General features: G+C 36.1%; 1 protein-coding gene across 4 annotated transcripts in view; it reads right to left on the minus strand.

Moving 5' to 3' along the window:
- AGTPBP1 (ATP/GTP binding protein 1) overlaps positions 1-14,255 on the minus strand; it is a 184,481-nt gene that overhangs the window by 23,343 nt on the left and 146,883 nt on the right. For all 4 annotated transcript variants that reach the window (XM_035024409.1, XM_035024407.1, XM_035024410.1 and 1 more), the window contains exon 25: positions 11,323-11,483. In XM_035024409.1, coding sequence (XP_034880300.1) covers positions 11,323-11,483 — 161 coding nt within the window. The remainder of the gene's footprint in view (positions 1-11,322; positions 11,484-14,255) is intronic.

Below are 14,255 nucleotides of genomic sequence, written 5' to 3' on the forward strand. Positions count from 1 at the left end.
TCACAAACTTTCACTGACATTGCTTCGTCTGCTTAGGACATACTTTCCACCTTTTTTCTCCCAGCGACTCATATTTCCTTCAAACTGCAGCTCAGGCTCATCTTTAGATGTTCTTTCTTTCTGGAAGCCCATTCTGGGCTAAGCGCCCTTTCTCTGTATCCCCCTGTACCCTGCGTGTTCTGTCCCATCACTGCTCCCAGGCAGGTGAAACCATCTATTTGTGGGCCTGTCTTCTCAGCAGCATGTCAAGGTCGGGAGCTGTGACTTACGCATATTAATCCCTCTTATCAGCTCCCAAGAGTACTCGACACACACTGTAGGCCCTAAATGAATTATTTGCTGAACTCCACGAGAAGCCACAGGGCCCACGAGACCATCAATTTTTATGTTACCCCATCCCACTGATTATACTTTACATAAAAAAAACTTAAGGCACAAGACCAATCATAGCAATTCAGCTTCACTTTTATTAATAATTCCAACATGTTTTGAACAATGTACAACTTAGGAAGGGCCTTCATATACATCATATCTCACAATAACCTCCAGATTATTGAGAAAGACTTTAAGGTAATTTGCTCTAGAGTTATAAAATAATTAATCCCTTGACATCGGCAGAAAGGAATTCAAGTAATAATTCGATCACAAAGAGAAACTCTAATCAGCACTTAGTTATTTCCTATCACTATTACTTTTTTCCCACCACAACTTCCTTATCCCCCTAATTCTCTTCCTGTTAGTTTACTCCCACTGGCCTGTTCTGCTTCGTTCTCCAACAGCTGGCCTATGTAGACCTGCCCTAACATCCTTCTCTTCTGGATTTTAATCAACGAGAAACATTTCATCCTAAAAGAGAAGAGCATTTTAGTCCAAAAGCAAATCTTCCTCATGCTGCTTCAGGAAAAATATCAAAACCTTCACCCAAATGGCTTTCTCACAGGATGAATTTGTTGAAATTCTCTGCTGTATGGTGTCATTATGATGCAGAAGAGGTTCAAAATTCCCACTGATTTCTGAAGACAACAAAAAATCCTGCTTCATTCAGATTCCGAAAGTGTTCTGGCTATCGCTATGTTAAACTAGTAAGCATAGGCAAAATTAAACCTAAGAAAGTCGCCGTCTCCCTCGAGGCACGCCCAGCCACGTGCATTAGCGCTGACTGGACATGCAAGACACCAGGATGCAGATCTTCAGTTCTGTTACCTACACCAGCATGAAAGAAGCAAAACCCTGGACATGGAGTCAGAAATTCTGGGTCTGTGCCTCTCTTCTTCCACTAGTCAGCTGCACGACTTTGAGCAACTCCTACACTTTCTTCAAGCACTGGTTTTTCTCAAGAATAAAAGCCAAGAGAACAGTGTCAGCGCCACTACCTCACAAGTTGTTTGGCTCCAATTAGGTAGTAAGTGTGAAAGCATTTGTAAATTCTTAAGCTGTACAGATATAAAATGCTATTATGAAATTAATAAAGCTACCTTGTTAAAGAAAAAAGTTAATCAAGGGGCGCCTGGGTGGCTCAGTCGTTAAGCGTCTGCCTTCGGCTCAGGTCATGGTCCCAGGGTCCTGGGATCGAGCCCCCATCAGGCTCCCTGCTCCGCGGGAGCCTGCTTCTCTCTCTCCCACTCCCCCTGCTTGTGTTCCCTCTCTCACTGTGTCTCTCTCTGTCAAATAAATAAATAAAAATCTTTAAAAAAAAAAGAAAAAAGTTAATCAGTTCCTAAAGAGCCCAGGTAATGGGCTGCCCCCACACCAACAGGACTAAAAATACCGCCTTCCTCTTGTAACTCAGAATCCTCCCTTAACCTCATACTCTTCTACAATTTTGAAACTAACCTACCTGTTTTCAGACAGCACAATAAAGATATCCTGGGGGAGAAATTCTGAAATTGATACACAAACAGAAAAATATTCCATTGCCCAAATTACCAGCAATTTGTGACTTGCTGATTATGTCTTTCTTGTATTGAAATATCAGGTCTCATGTGAAAGAAAAATCTCTATCTGCCTAAATATCACAGAATGTTTTATTTATATAATTTGATTCCCAGCTCATAAGAGATGTTGTATCTACTAAATATCAAAGCAAACAAAATTATCCATAGAAAATACAAGTAACAATTTTTGTCAGTCTTAATTGTCCACAGTGTATACATAAGTATTTGCACATTCCTACACATGTACATACCCAACACACACAGTACAGAATTTCTAACAGGATATTTCGGTGGGGGGCGGGGGGAGGGGAGAAAGTCGTTAATTTACAGATACTTTTTGGACCACAAATATAACTAAGCTGCCTTCAAAAAACAGTCACTAAACTCCAACTGACTTTATTTTACTATTGATCTAAAAACATTCCTTATACAAAATAAAAAGGTTAAATAATTAAGTTTCCCAATAATGCAGGACAGCCTCAAAAGCTGAAACCATTCCTTTTTAGTAATTTTACTTAGTCACTTGGAAGATACAAGATACAATGAAAGCACAGGGGAATTCTGGAGTCAGATCTGGGCACAATTCCTGGTTTTGTTGGGAATTACCAGAAAGATGACCTTGGGTCAATTCATCTCTGAGCCTCAGTTTACACAATATGAAAAGGGGTTACAATACCATCTGTCTCTGATCATTCTCAATAGAGCACAAAAATCTCGGAGATAATAATCGAACTTAACAGAGACTCAAAATGGGCATGCATGTTTGCGGTCCCAGGGCCACCCCTGGTTTAGTGATGCGCTAGCAAGATGTACAGGATTCAGCAGACAGTTGTATTAACAGCTATGATGTATATTACAGTGAAAGGATACAAAGCAAAATCAAGAGCAAAGGTGCATGGGGTAAAGTCCAGAGGAACTCAAGGCCAGGCAAGGGCAGCTGCTAAGAGGCAGAGAAGTCATCAGAACTTTCAGCAATTTCAAAGGACTGGAGGCAAAAATTGGAGTTCAGAGCTGCCAAGTTTCCTGAAAGAAGGGAGTTGCAGAGATATGACCCCAACAGTTCTCTCCCGGAGGCATGTGACAAATTCTTAAAATACACAGTGCAAGAGGCTGAACAGCAAAGCAGAAAGCAGCTAAACAAACCAACCAGAAAATAAACAACAGAATTTGGGGCAGTCTTGTGGTGCTGAGGAAAGGAGAAGCCCTAGGCCTTTCACAGTGACCGCTGGAGGGCTACCACTTAGAGAGGAGAGGTGTGAACCAAGGCTAAACAAGTTTTACAAGTTTTGCAAACCCACCTCCAGCTAGCTCAGTCCCTTGCCAGACTGGGACCACCTGCCTACTCCACAGCCTGCCAGAGGATAGAATGAATCCTCTTTGAAGGAGTAATTCCTCCTGATTCTGATATACCATATTCTTACTTTGAAGTCTCAAATAGGCACTTACTGAGAGGAATAACTTAATTCTTCCAAGAGGCTACAAAGAATATAGCTTATAAATATTAACAAATATCTACAATCATCAAATTCCTTATACAGCTGTCTTAGAGACTAACAATTACTAACTCCATACTTATCTGGATCTCAATGATAAGGATCATTTCTCTCTCTTATGATAAGCCTCAAAGCTTTCATTATAATCAAATCTGGCCTGGGGTCCTGAAGTGTTCACATTAAGTCCCCAACTTATTTTTCTGGATGATTTTAATCTCCTCTATATTTGTAGGTACAACAGCATTTCACTGACTTAGCACAAAAACACAAATGGTTCACTTCAACTATGATTTCCAGTGGACTAGAAGTGATAATATGATCTTCAATTACATGGCATGATTTATCTGCCTAGAAAATATTCTAATCTAATTATAGCTGTAAGAATTTTCTACATGGTTGCAATAAATGACACTCACAAATGCACACCAGACTCAAACATGTGCATCACAGCCATTACAAAGGATTTTCTAAGGATTAGCTTGATTAAATGATAAACTGTACATTTAAAATAAAGCACATTAATACAGTAAGCTTGACTGCATTCCTGTAAATACTGCCATTAACATGTGGCCACAAATGATCTATACTGACAGACTCTGTCCTTGACCAAACTTGAGTCAGGCTCTTCTGAGTCCTCCTTTCAAACTAGGACCTGACCTTGGGCTCTGTCCTCAGTCAGGGGCTCTGCCTGCTTAATCTAGTCTAGCTGTAGTAAGAATTTTGCTGAGTCAGTTTATCAAAATGCCCCACTCTCTGTATCTCATCAGTCTGGCCTGCTTTCAGCAAAAACTCCGTCAAGTAGGTTTAGCTAGAATCTACCTTACATGTGATGGTTCCTCTTAGTAATTTTCCACCCACCAATCCCCCACTCTACTCCCTGGCTATAAATCCCCACCTTGCCTCACCGTATTCACCCTTTGTAGCAGTCCTCCTGAGCAGTCTGCCTTCCTAATCTGTAACAGTGTCACAAATAATTTTCTCTTTAACAATATTAATTTAATTTTCTCAGAAGACAAAGTTCCTACATATTTACAAATAAACACAAGCTCTACATGAAGAAAGTACAGAAAATACAGAGGCTAATATTTCATTCTAGTGTTAACAGTCTGTAGCAACGAGTAGCTTTGTACTACCTTACCAGTAACCTCCAGCCAGTCGCTCTGATACTGCTCGCGACAGAGGCAGAGCCTTTAACCAAGAAACACTATGATGTTAACGCATTCACAGACATTCTCTATACCTTATGAGAAATGTACTCTATCTTTATCAAAACACATCAAATTAGATTTTTAAAAAAGTATTAACAAAAAAAAGAACAAATGCTAAGCATATTTTAAAGGTTTTCTCCAGCTTAAGTTCTGTTTATTTTATTAGTTGCATTAAGTACAAATTCAACAAATTTTCTAATGTCTCTGCTGTATGCACAAATACAAATTAAGTACTGATACATGCTACACCACAGATGAACCCTGAAAACAAGCTAAATGAGTGAAGCCAGACGAAAAAGGTCATACACCATATGATTCCATTTATATGAAATATCCAGAACAGGTAAATCCACAGAGACAAAAAGTAGATGAGTGGTTGTCAGGGGCTTGAAATGACTGTTTAAAGGGTATGAGGGTCTTCTTTGGGGGTGCTATAAAAAGTTTTGGAACTAGACAGAAGTGACTGATAGTTGTACAATATTGTGAACATATTAAACACCATTAAATTATTCACTTTAAAATGACTGATTTTATGCTGTATGAACTTCATCTCAATTAAAAAAAAAAAGAAAAAGAAAACAGGTCGAAACACTGATTATAAGACAGTCATTAGGCTTCATTTAAACATGGGCATATGTTTTTATTATGATAAAACATTGCATAGCGTTTGGCGTTTTTCAACTTCACTTTCCTATTTAAACTTCAAATACTTCTTCTGTATATCTAATATCCTGAAAGTAGTGACCACCAACCATATCCTGACGAGCAGCACTGTTAAATGTTTTATCAGTTCTTGAATCCTTTAAATGAGACTGAGAGGACTCTTTAATAGTTCAGGTGACAGGTGAAATAAAAACACTTTCGCTAAGTACAAAAATACTACATAGCTATAAGCTTTTAAATGAGCGCTACTGATATTCCCAGCTTTGACCTAAAAGAAACACCCCCCCACACACAGGAAAGATATAATGCAGACTTAAGTGTTCCATCAGATGAAATTTTTATTATACAACAAATACAATTAAGTAAAGTTAGAATGATTTATGTATGGTAATTTCCAATGAATGCTCTGGGAATATAAAACATGATTAATTTTCAACCACAGGCTTCACTGAAAAGGAAGTTCTGTAACTTCTGGTAAGTACAGTGAATCTCAAGAGCAACGAAGATGACTGTAAAAGAGTAACTTTTCTTTTAAAGGATAATCCACAGGAAAAAGAACACTGAAGAGGAAATAATAGCAAAGAAGATATATTAACAAAATGTTAGAAGATGAAGGCAGATGGATGAAAAATGAACAGGGCCTGAGTACCAATTTCTACTTTGCTCAAGTACTTACAACAGGGGAAGCCATGGGGAAAATGCTAATTTGCATTACACAGTCAGAGGAAAGCTAAAATAATCTGGGTGATAAACCTGATTATCAGGGCGCAATTGAAAAGAGAATGGACTAAAGATTTTATAAAGAGCAGTTAGACCTTCAGATCACCCTCCTCAGGTTATTCCCTAGTTTAGAGAGATAGAAAAATGACTTTCTAAAGAGTTTTATCAGAGAGGCTATCCAGTTGGGACCAAAAGACAGAAATGGGGGTCAGGAGAGTAAGTGAAGAAAGTCTGCTCAAAAGTAAGTCCAACTGGCCCCCAGAATGCCAGCTACTGGACCTTATGCCCCAGAGGCAACATTTCTCAAAAATTTTTTAAATCACCGCCCAGTGCTCCAAAGGAGTTTTCTCCCCCTAATCCCCCTAATTAAATACAATTAAGAATTAGAAAGATAAATTTCGTATCAGATTAGACCCAGCTAAAGAAAGCATGGGTGAATTAAAGGTTGCTTAGAAAAAACACCTAGCTCTGACAGTCAACAGGACCACAAGGCTACAATAAACAAAGAAGCAAGTCTTACCTGGCATGCACAAGCATATACACATATGTATATATATAGTGTCTGTGTGCATTCTGCACAGAGGCAATAGGCAAAACTGTCCATCTCCCAGTCTTTCACTGAAAAAGTTTCATCTGCATATTTTAAAAGCTGCAGCCTGAGGGCCAGACTTCTAATTTAGCAGGAACTGTGGGCTGCCATCCTCTTCAGAGACTGGGGAAGCCAGCAGATACATATCCTGCCTTCTCCCCACAGGGTGCGCCAATAACCAAAGCAAGTTACCCATATCACCCTGAAAGGAGCTTGTACATACATCTGACACCTCAGCTTTTGTGGCTGTCACTGAAGACACAGACCTACAGACAGCCTGGCTCTGTACCCCAACAGGGCTCACATTCATGAGTCCCATGTACTGTAACAAAGAAGCAGTTCTTAGGCACAGAGGCACCTCCTACAGCTATATACTCAGACTAGCACAAAGGGAACAGGCAAAAATACCCATCTCCCAGTTTTTCCCTGGAAGGGGCTTAAACTACATGCTTTTCTAGCTGCTGCTAGAAGGTCCAGCTTCTAATCATTCTGCATCTAAGTGCTGACTATGATCCTCCTTTTTGAGATACTACTATGACCTGGCACCCCCAACTACTGGGAGACACTAAAAACAAAGAAAGAGGCTTGGGCTATCACAAAAGTCTGAGACACAACTAGGAGCTCAAGCCAGAATAATCAATGAAGTTCATCTCCTACACGAGAGCATTCTGCTAAGACTGGGAGATGGCTAGTTTATCTAATGTGCTGAAACCAAAACAGAGAGTCATGGAAAATGAAGAAACAGAGGAATATATCCCAAACAAAAGAACAAGATAAATATCTAGAAACAGATCTCGAAGAATGCAGATAAGTGATATACCTGATACAGAGTTCAAAATAATGGTAATAAAGATTTTCAACAAATTCAGGAGCAAAGCATGAACAAAGTGAGAATTTCAAAAGAGAGTCAGAAAATATGAAAAAATACTGAATAGAAATCATAGAACTGAAGAAAGAATCAGTGAACTCCGAAAGGGCAGTAGAATTCATCCAAACAGAGGAACAAAAAGAAGAAAGAATGAAGAGTGAAAATTACTTAAGGGACTTATGGGACATGAATAAACAAACCAATATATTCATTATAGAGTTCCCAGAAGGAGAGATAAAAGGACAGAAAGCTTATTCAAAGAAATAATGGCTGAAAATTTCCCTACCCTGGGGAAAGAAAAAGACATCAGAAATCCAGATTTACAAAGACCCAAAAAGATGAATCCAAAAAGACCCATACCAAGACACATTATAATTAAAGTGTCAAAGTTAAAGACAAGGAAAATCTTTAAAGCAACAAGAGAAAAGCAACCTGTTACATACATGAGAACACACGTAAGACTATTAGCAGATTTTTTTCAGCAGAAATCTTGCAGGCTAGAAGGGAGTGAAAGGATACCTTCAAAGTGCTCACTCAAAAAAACAAACAAATTATAGGCCAATATCCCTGATGAACTTAGATGCAAAAATCCTCAATAAAGTATTAGGAAATTCAATTCAACAATACATTAAAAGGATCAAACATATACCATAATCAAGTGGGATTCATCTCTGGGATGCAAGGATGGTTCAACATTTGCAAACCAATCAGTGTGATACACCACATTAACAAAATGAAGAATCAAAATCATGTGATCATCTTAATAGATGCAGGAAAAATATTTGACAAAATTCAATATCCATTCATTATAAAAACTGGAAGAGGATGACACACACCTCCACACAATAAGTTGATATAAGCCCACAGTTAACATCATAGCCAGTGATAAAATGCTAAAGCTTTTCCTCTAAGATCAGAAACAACAAAAGAATGCCCATTCTCACCACTTTTATTTAGCCTAGTACTGGTAATCCTAGCCAGAGCAATTAGGAAAGAAAAAGAAACAAAGGACATGGAAATCAGAAAGGAAGAAGTACAATTTTCTCTCAGTGCAGACAACAGATTATATATAGATACCCTAAAAACTTCATAAAAAATGTTAGATATAATGAACAATTTCAGTAGTGATGCCAAGGAAACAAAATACACAAAAAACAGCTGCATTTCTATATACCAACAATGAACTATGAAAAGAGAAGAAAACAATCCTACTTACTACAGCAGCAAAAAGAATAAAACAGGAATAAGTTACGCAAGGAGATAGAAGATAAAAACTGTAAGAGAGCGATAAAAGAAACTGAAAAAGATACAAATAAATAGAAAGGTAGTTTGTGCTCATGGATTAGAAGAACTAATGTTGTTAAAATGCCCACACTACCAAAAGCAATCTACAGATTCAATACAATCCCTATCAAAATGTCAATGGCATTTTTCAAAGAAACAATTGAACTACAAAAGACCCTGAATAGACAAAGCAATTTTGAAAAAGAACAAAGGTGGAGGCATCACACTTCCTGATTTCAAACAATCATGCTATAGTGATCAAAACAGACACAGAGATCAATGAAGAGAACAGAGAGCCCAGAAGTAAACCCCTGCATATACAGCCAATTAATTTTTGACAAAGGAACCAAGAATATGTATTGGGAAAAGACAGCCTCTTCATTAAATGGCGCTGGGAAAACTGGATAGACAAATGCAAAAGAATAAAACCAGACCCCTACCTTACTCCATATACAAATATCAAGTCAAAACAGATTAATGACTAGAAAGTACGATATGAAAGTACGATATGTTGTTTCCTAGAAGAAAACACAGAGGGTAAACTCTTTTGACACTGGGCTTAGCAATAATTTCTTTTTTGACACCAAAAGCAAAGGCAATAAAAGCAAAAATAAACAAGTAGGTCCACATCAAACTAAAAAGCTTTTGTACAGCAAAGAAAACCATCAACAAAATAAAAAGACAACCTATGGAATGGGAGAAAATATTTGCAAACCACACATCCAATAAAGGGTTAATACCAGACATACACAGAACTCACAACTCAAAAGCAAAAAAAAAATTTTTTTTTTAAATGGGGCATTTCCCCAATTTTTAAAAATGGGGAAAAGGACCTAAATACACATTTTTCCAAAGAAGACATACGAATGGCCAACAGATATATGAAAAGGTGCTCAATTGTACACTGTTGGTCACATTGTTGACTGGTACACCCACTATGGAAAACAGTATGGAGGTTCCTCAAGAAATTAAAAATAGAACTGCCATATGATCCAGCAATGCCACTTCTGGGTATATATCCAAAGGAAATAAAATCATTAGCTGTTAAAGAAATATCTGCACTCCCATGTTCAAAGCAGTATTATTCATAACAGTCAAAGTATCAAAACAACCTAAGTGCCCATTGATGGATGAATGAATAAAGAAAATGTAACATACAGATATACAATGAAATATCATTCAGCCTTTAAAAAGAAGGAAATTCTTTCATTTGCTACATGGATGAACCTGTAGGGCATTATGCTAAGTGAAATAAGCCAGACAAAGACAGATAGCTAGTACATGGTGTCACTTACATGTAGAATCAAAACAAAAACAAAAACAAAAAAACAATTAGAACTCAGAGAAACAGAGTAGGAAAGCAGTTGCCAGGGGTATAGGATGTAGGGAAAAAAGGAGAGATTGGTAAAAGGGTACAAATTTTCAGCCTTGAGATGAATAAGACCTGAGGAAGTAATGTATAACATGGTGATTACAGCTGATAATCCTAGACTGTATGACTGAAATTTGAAGAGAACTGAAATGATCATATTTGTTCACACACACACACACACACACACCCAACAGTAAATATGTGCGCTGATGGATGGATATGTTATTAATTCAATGGGGCAATCCTTTTACAAGGTATACATATATCAAAGCATCATAAAATCTTAAAATTGTATTTGTGAATTATACTTCAATAAAGCTGGGAGAAAAAAGAATACATGAAATAACTTGAAGGAAGGCTTCTAAATATCAGTCAGAACAACTGACAATCTTTATATATTTACTTCCAGTAGAGAACTCAGGTGATTACTGTCTCAATTATCATATTAAAAAGAACAGAGTTCTAATTAATGTTTTACTACACTTAAAACTCCTAAACTAATATATGTAACAGAGCAGAGCAATAAACTGACAAGTCAATATCTAACAAGAAAAATCATGAAGATTCTACAAAATGAGCATATTCTTACCCATATCCATCAAACTATAAAATGCTAAGGTCTGGTGTTATGATTAAGAATTATAATACTGAATTATATCTGAGCCTGTAACTGATCAAATTTTATATATATTTAAGGAGCAAAGGTTTATCTATTGAGAATATTATTTGGCAGATATAATTAAATTTTCAAAGGGATACTAAAGTAATTAGCTGTTTTTAGTATATGTAACCAGAATGTTACTGGAAAGCCATTTGATGTGTTTAGATATCAACAAAATAAAATTTCAGGTATGAATCCTGATTCCAAGTCCTCTTATTTAGATATTATCTAAGTACTGTTTTCCATATTGCTTATTTTTGGGTTAAAGGTAAGCCATTAAGATTACTAAAAATAGCATTCAAAATATAAGGATATTTCGTTACAATCTCATCTAAATATCAATGTTGAAAGAATGAAGAACATTATCACAATTTGGAACAAATAAATACATAACCTAGATGTTTAAACTTTATTTAATTCTAAAAATGCTCTTGGCTATCAAAATCTCTGTGCCTTTCCTCCTTAATTAATTTAATGAAGTCTAACAGTATACTACAACATAATAACAGAAGGAAACAAGTGCGTCTTACCTAGTTACTTTGCAGTTCGATTCAATCAAGTCATTTTCAAAGTCAAGCAGGCTGGAAGGCAGATTATATTCCAATGGGGATGTCAGTCTTTTCAAACGCAACAGACCAACACAAAATTTTGCTCCCATCTCTTCTAATTCTCGAGTACCAATCTGTAAACCCTAGAAATAAAGCAATTTCATATATGTAATTAGGACATTTGCTGTCCTCTGGCTGTTTCTTATTATAATTACATAAAAGAAATTTGTAATTATATTAATAAAATTAAAAGGTACTTTGTACGGGCCTACAACTCAATAAGCACAATGTCTTAAAAATATAAGATCATTTTAGGTTACAAAGGAAACTATCTCAAAAAACCATTCTAAATGTCTATTCGCATTCATTACATGCTAACTATTTTCACTAACACACTGGGAAAAAAATAAACGTTCTGTGGTTATATTACTCTTGGAGTTCATGTGTGAAAATATATTTTTGCTAGTATTTCTTGTAATCTACTACTTTGGATGCCAATGTTGAAATACTGTACTGTCAAAATCAAAGCCCGAATTTGTAATAACTGAAAATTACTATATATAGACACTTTTTACCATATGATAAAAGAAACTGGTAAATAAAAAAACAAAAGAAAGGTAACTATGTCAAAAAAAAAAAAACAAAAACCAGATCTAGGCCAATGAGGTAGCAGTAAAATAAGTTCCTATGTTCCATGTCAATTAGGAATGCCCATTTCAAATCCGGTCTACTGCAGCAAAAAGAAAATTTTACTGCAACTTATTACCCTTTTCTGACAGTTTCCCAATAAACAATATAAGGCTTATCAAAAGTTAAATGTTACCACATAAAATGATAAAAATGGACTATAAATCAAAACATTGCTTATTGTTTAATTTTCAGATAAAAATGAATCTCTAAAATAAGTGAAATCCTTACACCAAAAAAAGTTGCAGGTGAAAATGAGAGCACACATCATTTAGAGAAAAGGTACTTTAAAACAGCTTTACAATGACGAGACTGAAAGCACACAGTAACTGAAGAAATAAATTGTAAAAACTGTTACTTACCCTACACAAAGCACATGCCTTTATAATAATGATTTTTTTTTTAAAGATTTATTTTTTATTTTATATTTGAGAGGGAGGGGGAGAGGGGAGGGAGAGAATCTTCAGGCAGATTCCCCACTGAACAGGGAGCCTGATGTGGGGCTCGATCCCATGACCCATGAGATCATGACCTGAGCTGAAACCAAGAGCCTGACACTCAACCGACTGAGCCAAAGAGGTGCCCCGGTAGCCTGACGGTTTAAGTATTTTACCCATCTCCAAATATTCTAGGAAATGGAACCTAACTTTATTAGAAGATTCATTTGCCTTCTTAATTTAAAAGCTTTAGAAAGGCTATGACTGTTTCTGAATTAGTTCACAGAAAATAAAAATAAAGATCATTTACAGCCTAAAATTCAGTAATATAAGAACATTCTTGAGGTGAAGAGAACTGTTTCTTAAAATATCATTAAACTCACACAACTTATTAGCTAACATTAACAAGTCTGAAAAGTATACATTACGTGTGTAGGGGCAGATGGGAGTATATGGAAATTCTGTACTTTCCACTCAATTCTGCTATGAATCTAAAACTGCTCTAAAAAAAAAGTTTATTAACAATAACAAAAAAGCTTGTAAAAAGAAAATGTTAGGATCACAGCACTGAATTTTAGACATTTAAAAAAAAACCTGTTAAGGTTTAATGCTAAGACATTTCTCTGCGTAACAGTTTTAAACCAACATTAACTCTATTAACTAAATCATATAAAAAAGAAATGAGTATTTACTAGGTACCCATTTTATTTTTTAAAGTCTATAGATTTAAAGAAAATAACCGTTTGGAAAACTGGTTTAACATTTTATGTTTCAAAATATATTTTTTAGCTATTTTTAAAATGTGGTTTTTGAAATGACCAAAGAAATTTATCAAAATACAAATAGAATGTTTTAAAAAATCTACTGAAAGTCTATCAGTAGAATCCAAATATAATAAGAAAGCACTAATGCTATATCCCATAGTTGATTTCAAGGGGCATGCAAACCTCAGTTTCTCTACTTCTCCTCCTGCCCCCAGAGGCTAGTTTCAAAGACACTGATGCTTTAAATTGCCTTCTCCAGTCTGACTGCATAAAGGATCTCTTTAAGACATAATTTACAGTCTGTTTCCATAAATCATACAGCTTAAGGGTTTTTTCCTCAGAGATACCTATGGTCTTATACAAAAGTGATTCTCAAGCATTGTTCCCATCCTACACACTTAAAGAATATGAGACTCCTGGCAAAGTTGTCCACGACAGCAATGATTACGAGACAGGGGTTGGGAGCTAGAGTAGTGCTCTAGGACATCTTATCTCTTATCACCATCATGTCCTTAGCAGATGAGAAGTCACTGTTTTACAGTATTTGAAGAGAATTCAAAGGACATTATATTTTGGAAAAATAATATACTGTGGTCAACCTAAAATTTAGGGAAGTCACTCAACAGAAAGTACTGAAATTTCATTAAGTTTTACTCGACCAGGCCTCAAAAGTTTGAATGTCAGTTGCAAGATCTATACAATTTTCCTCCAGTTTGGTACAGACTGAAAAAGTCATTACTTAGGCTCTCCAGTTAAGCTTTCAGTCAACTATAATATGTTGACATTTTTAATACTAACCAATTGGGAGATTTTTAAATTTTTAACTCTTTCCGAACGAAGTTACAACCATTTTTATGTGAGGTATATGAAAATCACTCTTAGATTCAGTTTCCTCTTGCCCTATACAAAACCAAATCAAACAGAATAATTAGCATGACACCTGAAAATCTTTCTGTAGCAAAAAAAATAAGTACTTGTCATATTTATTTGTTTGCTGTTGATTATCTAAGCTCCGACTGATTGCTCA

The sequence above is a fragment of the Mirounga leonina genome, unplaced genomic scaffold (assembly GCF_011800145.1).
Source record: "Mirounga leonina isolate KUSES-001 unplaced genomic scaffold, KU_Mleo_1.0 Mir_179, whole genome shotgun sequence".
NCBI lineage: Eukaryota > Metazoa > Chordata > Mammalia > Carnivora > Phocidae > Mirounga > Mirounga leonina.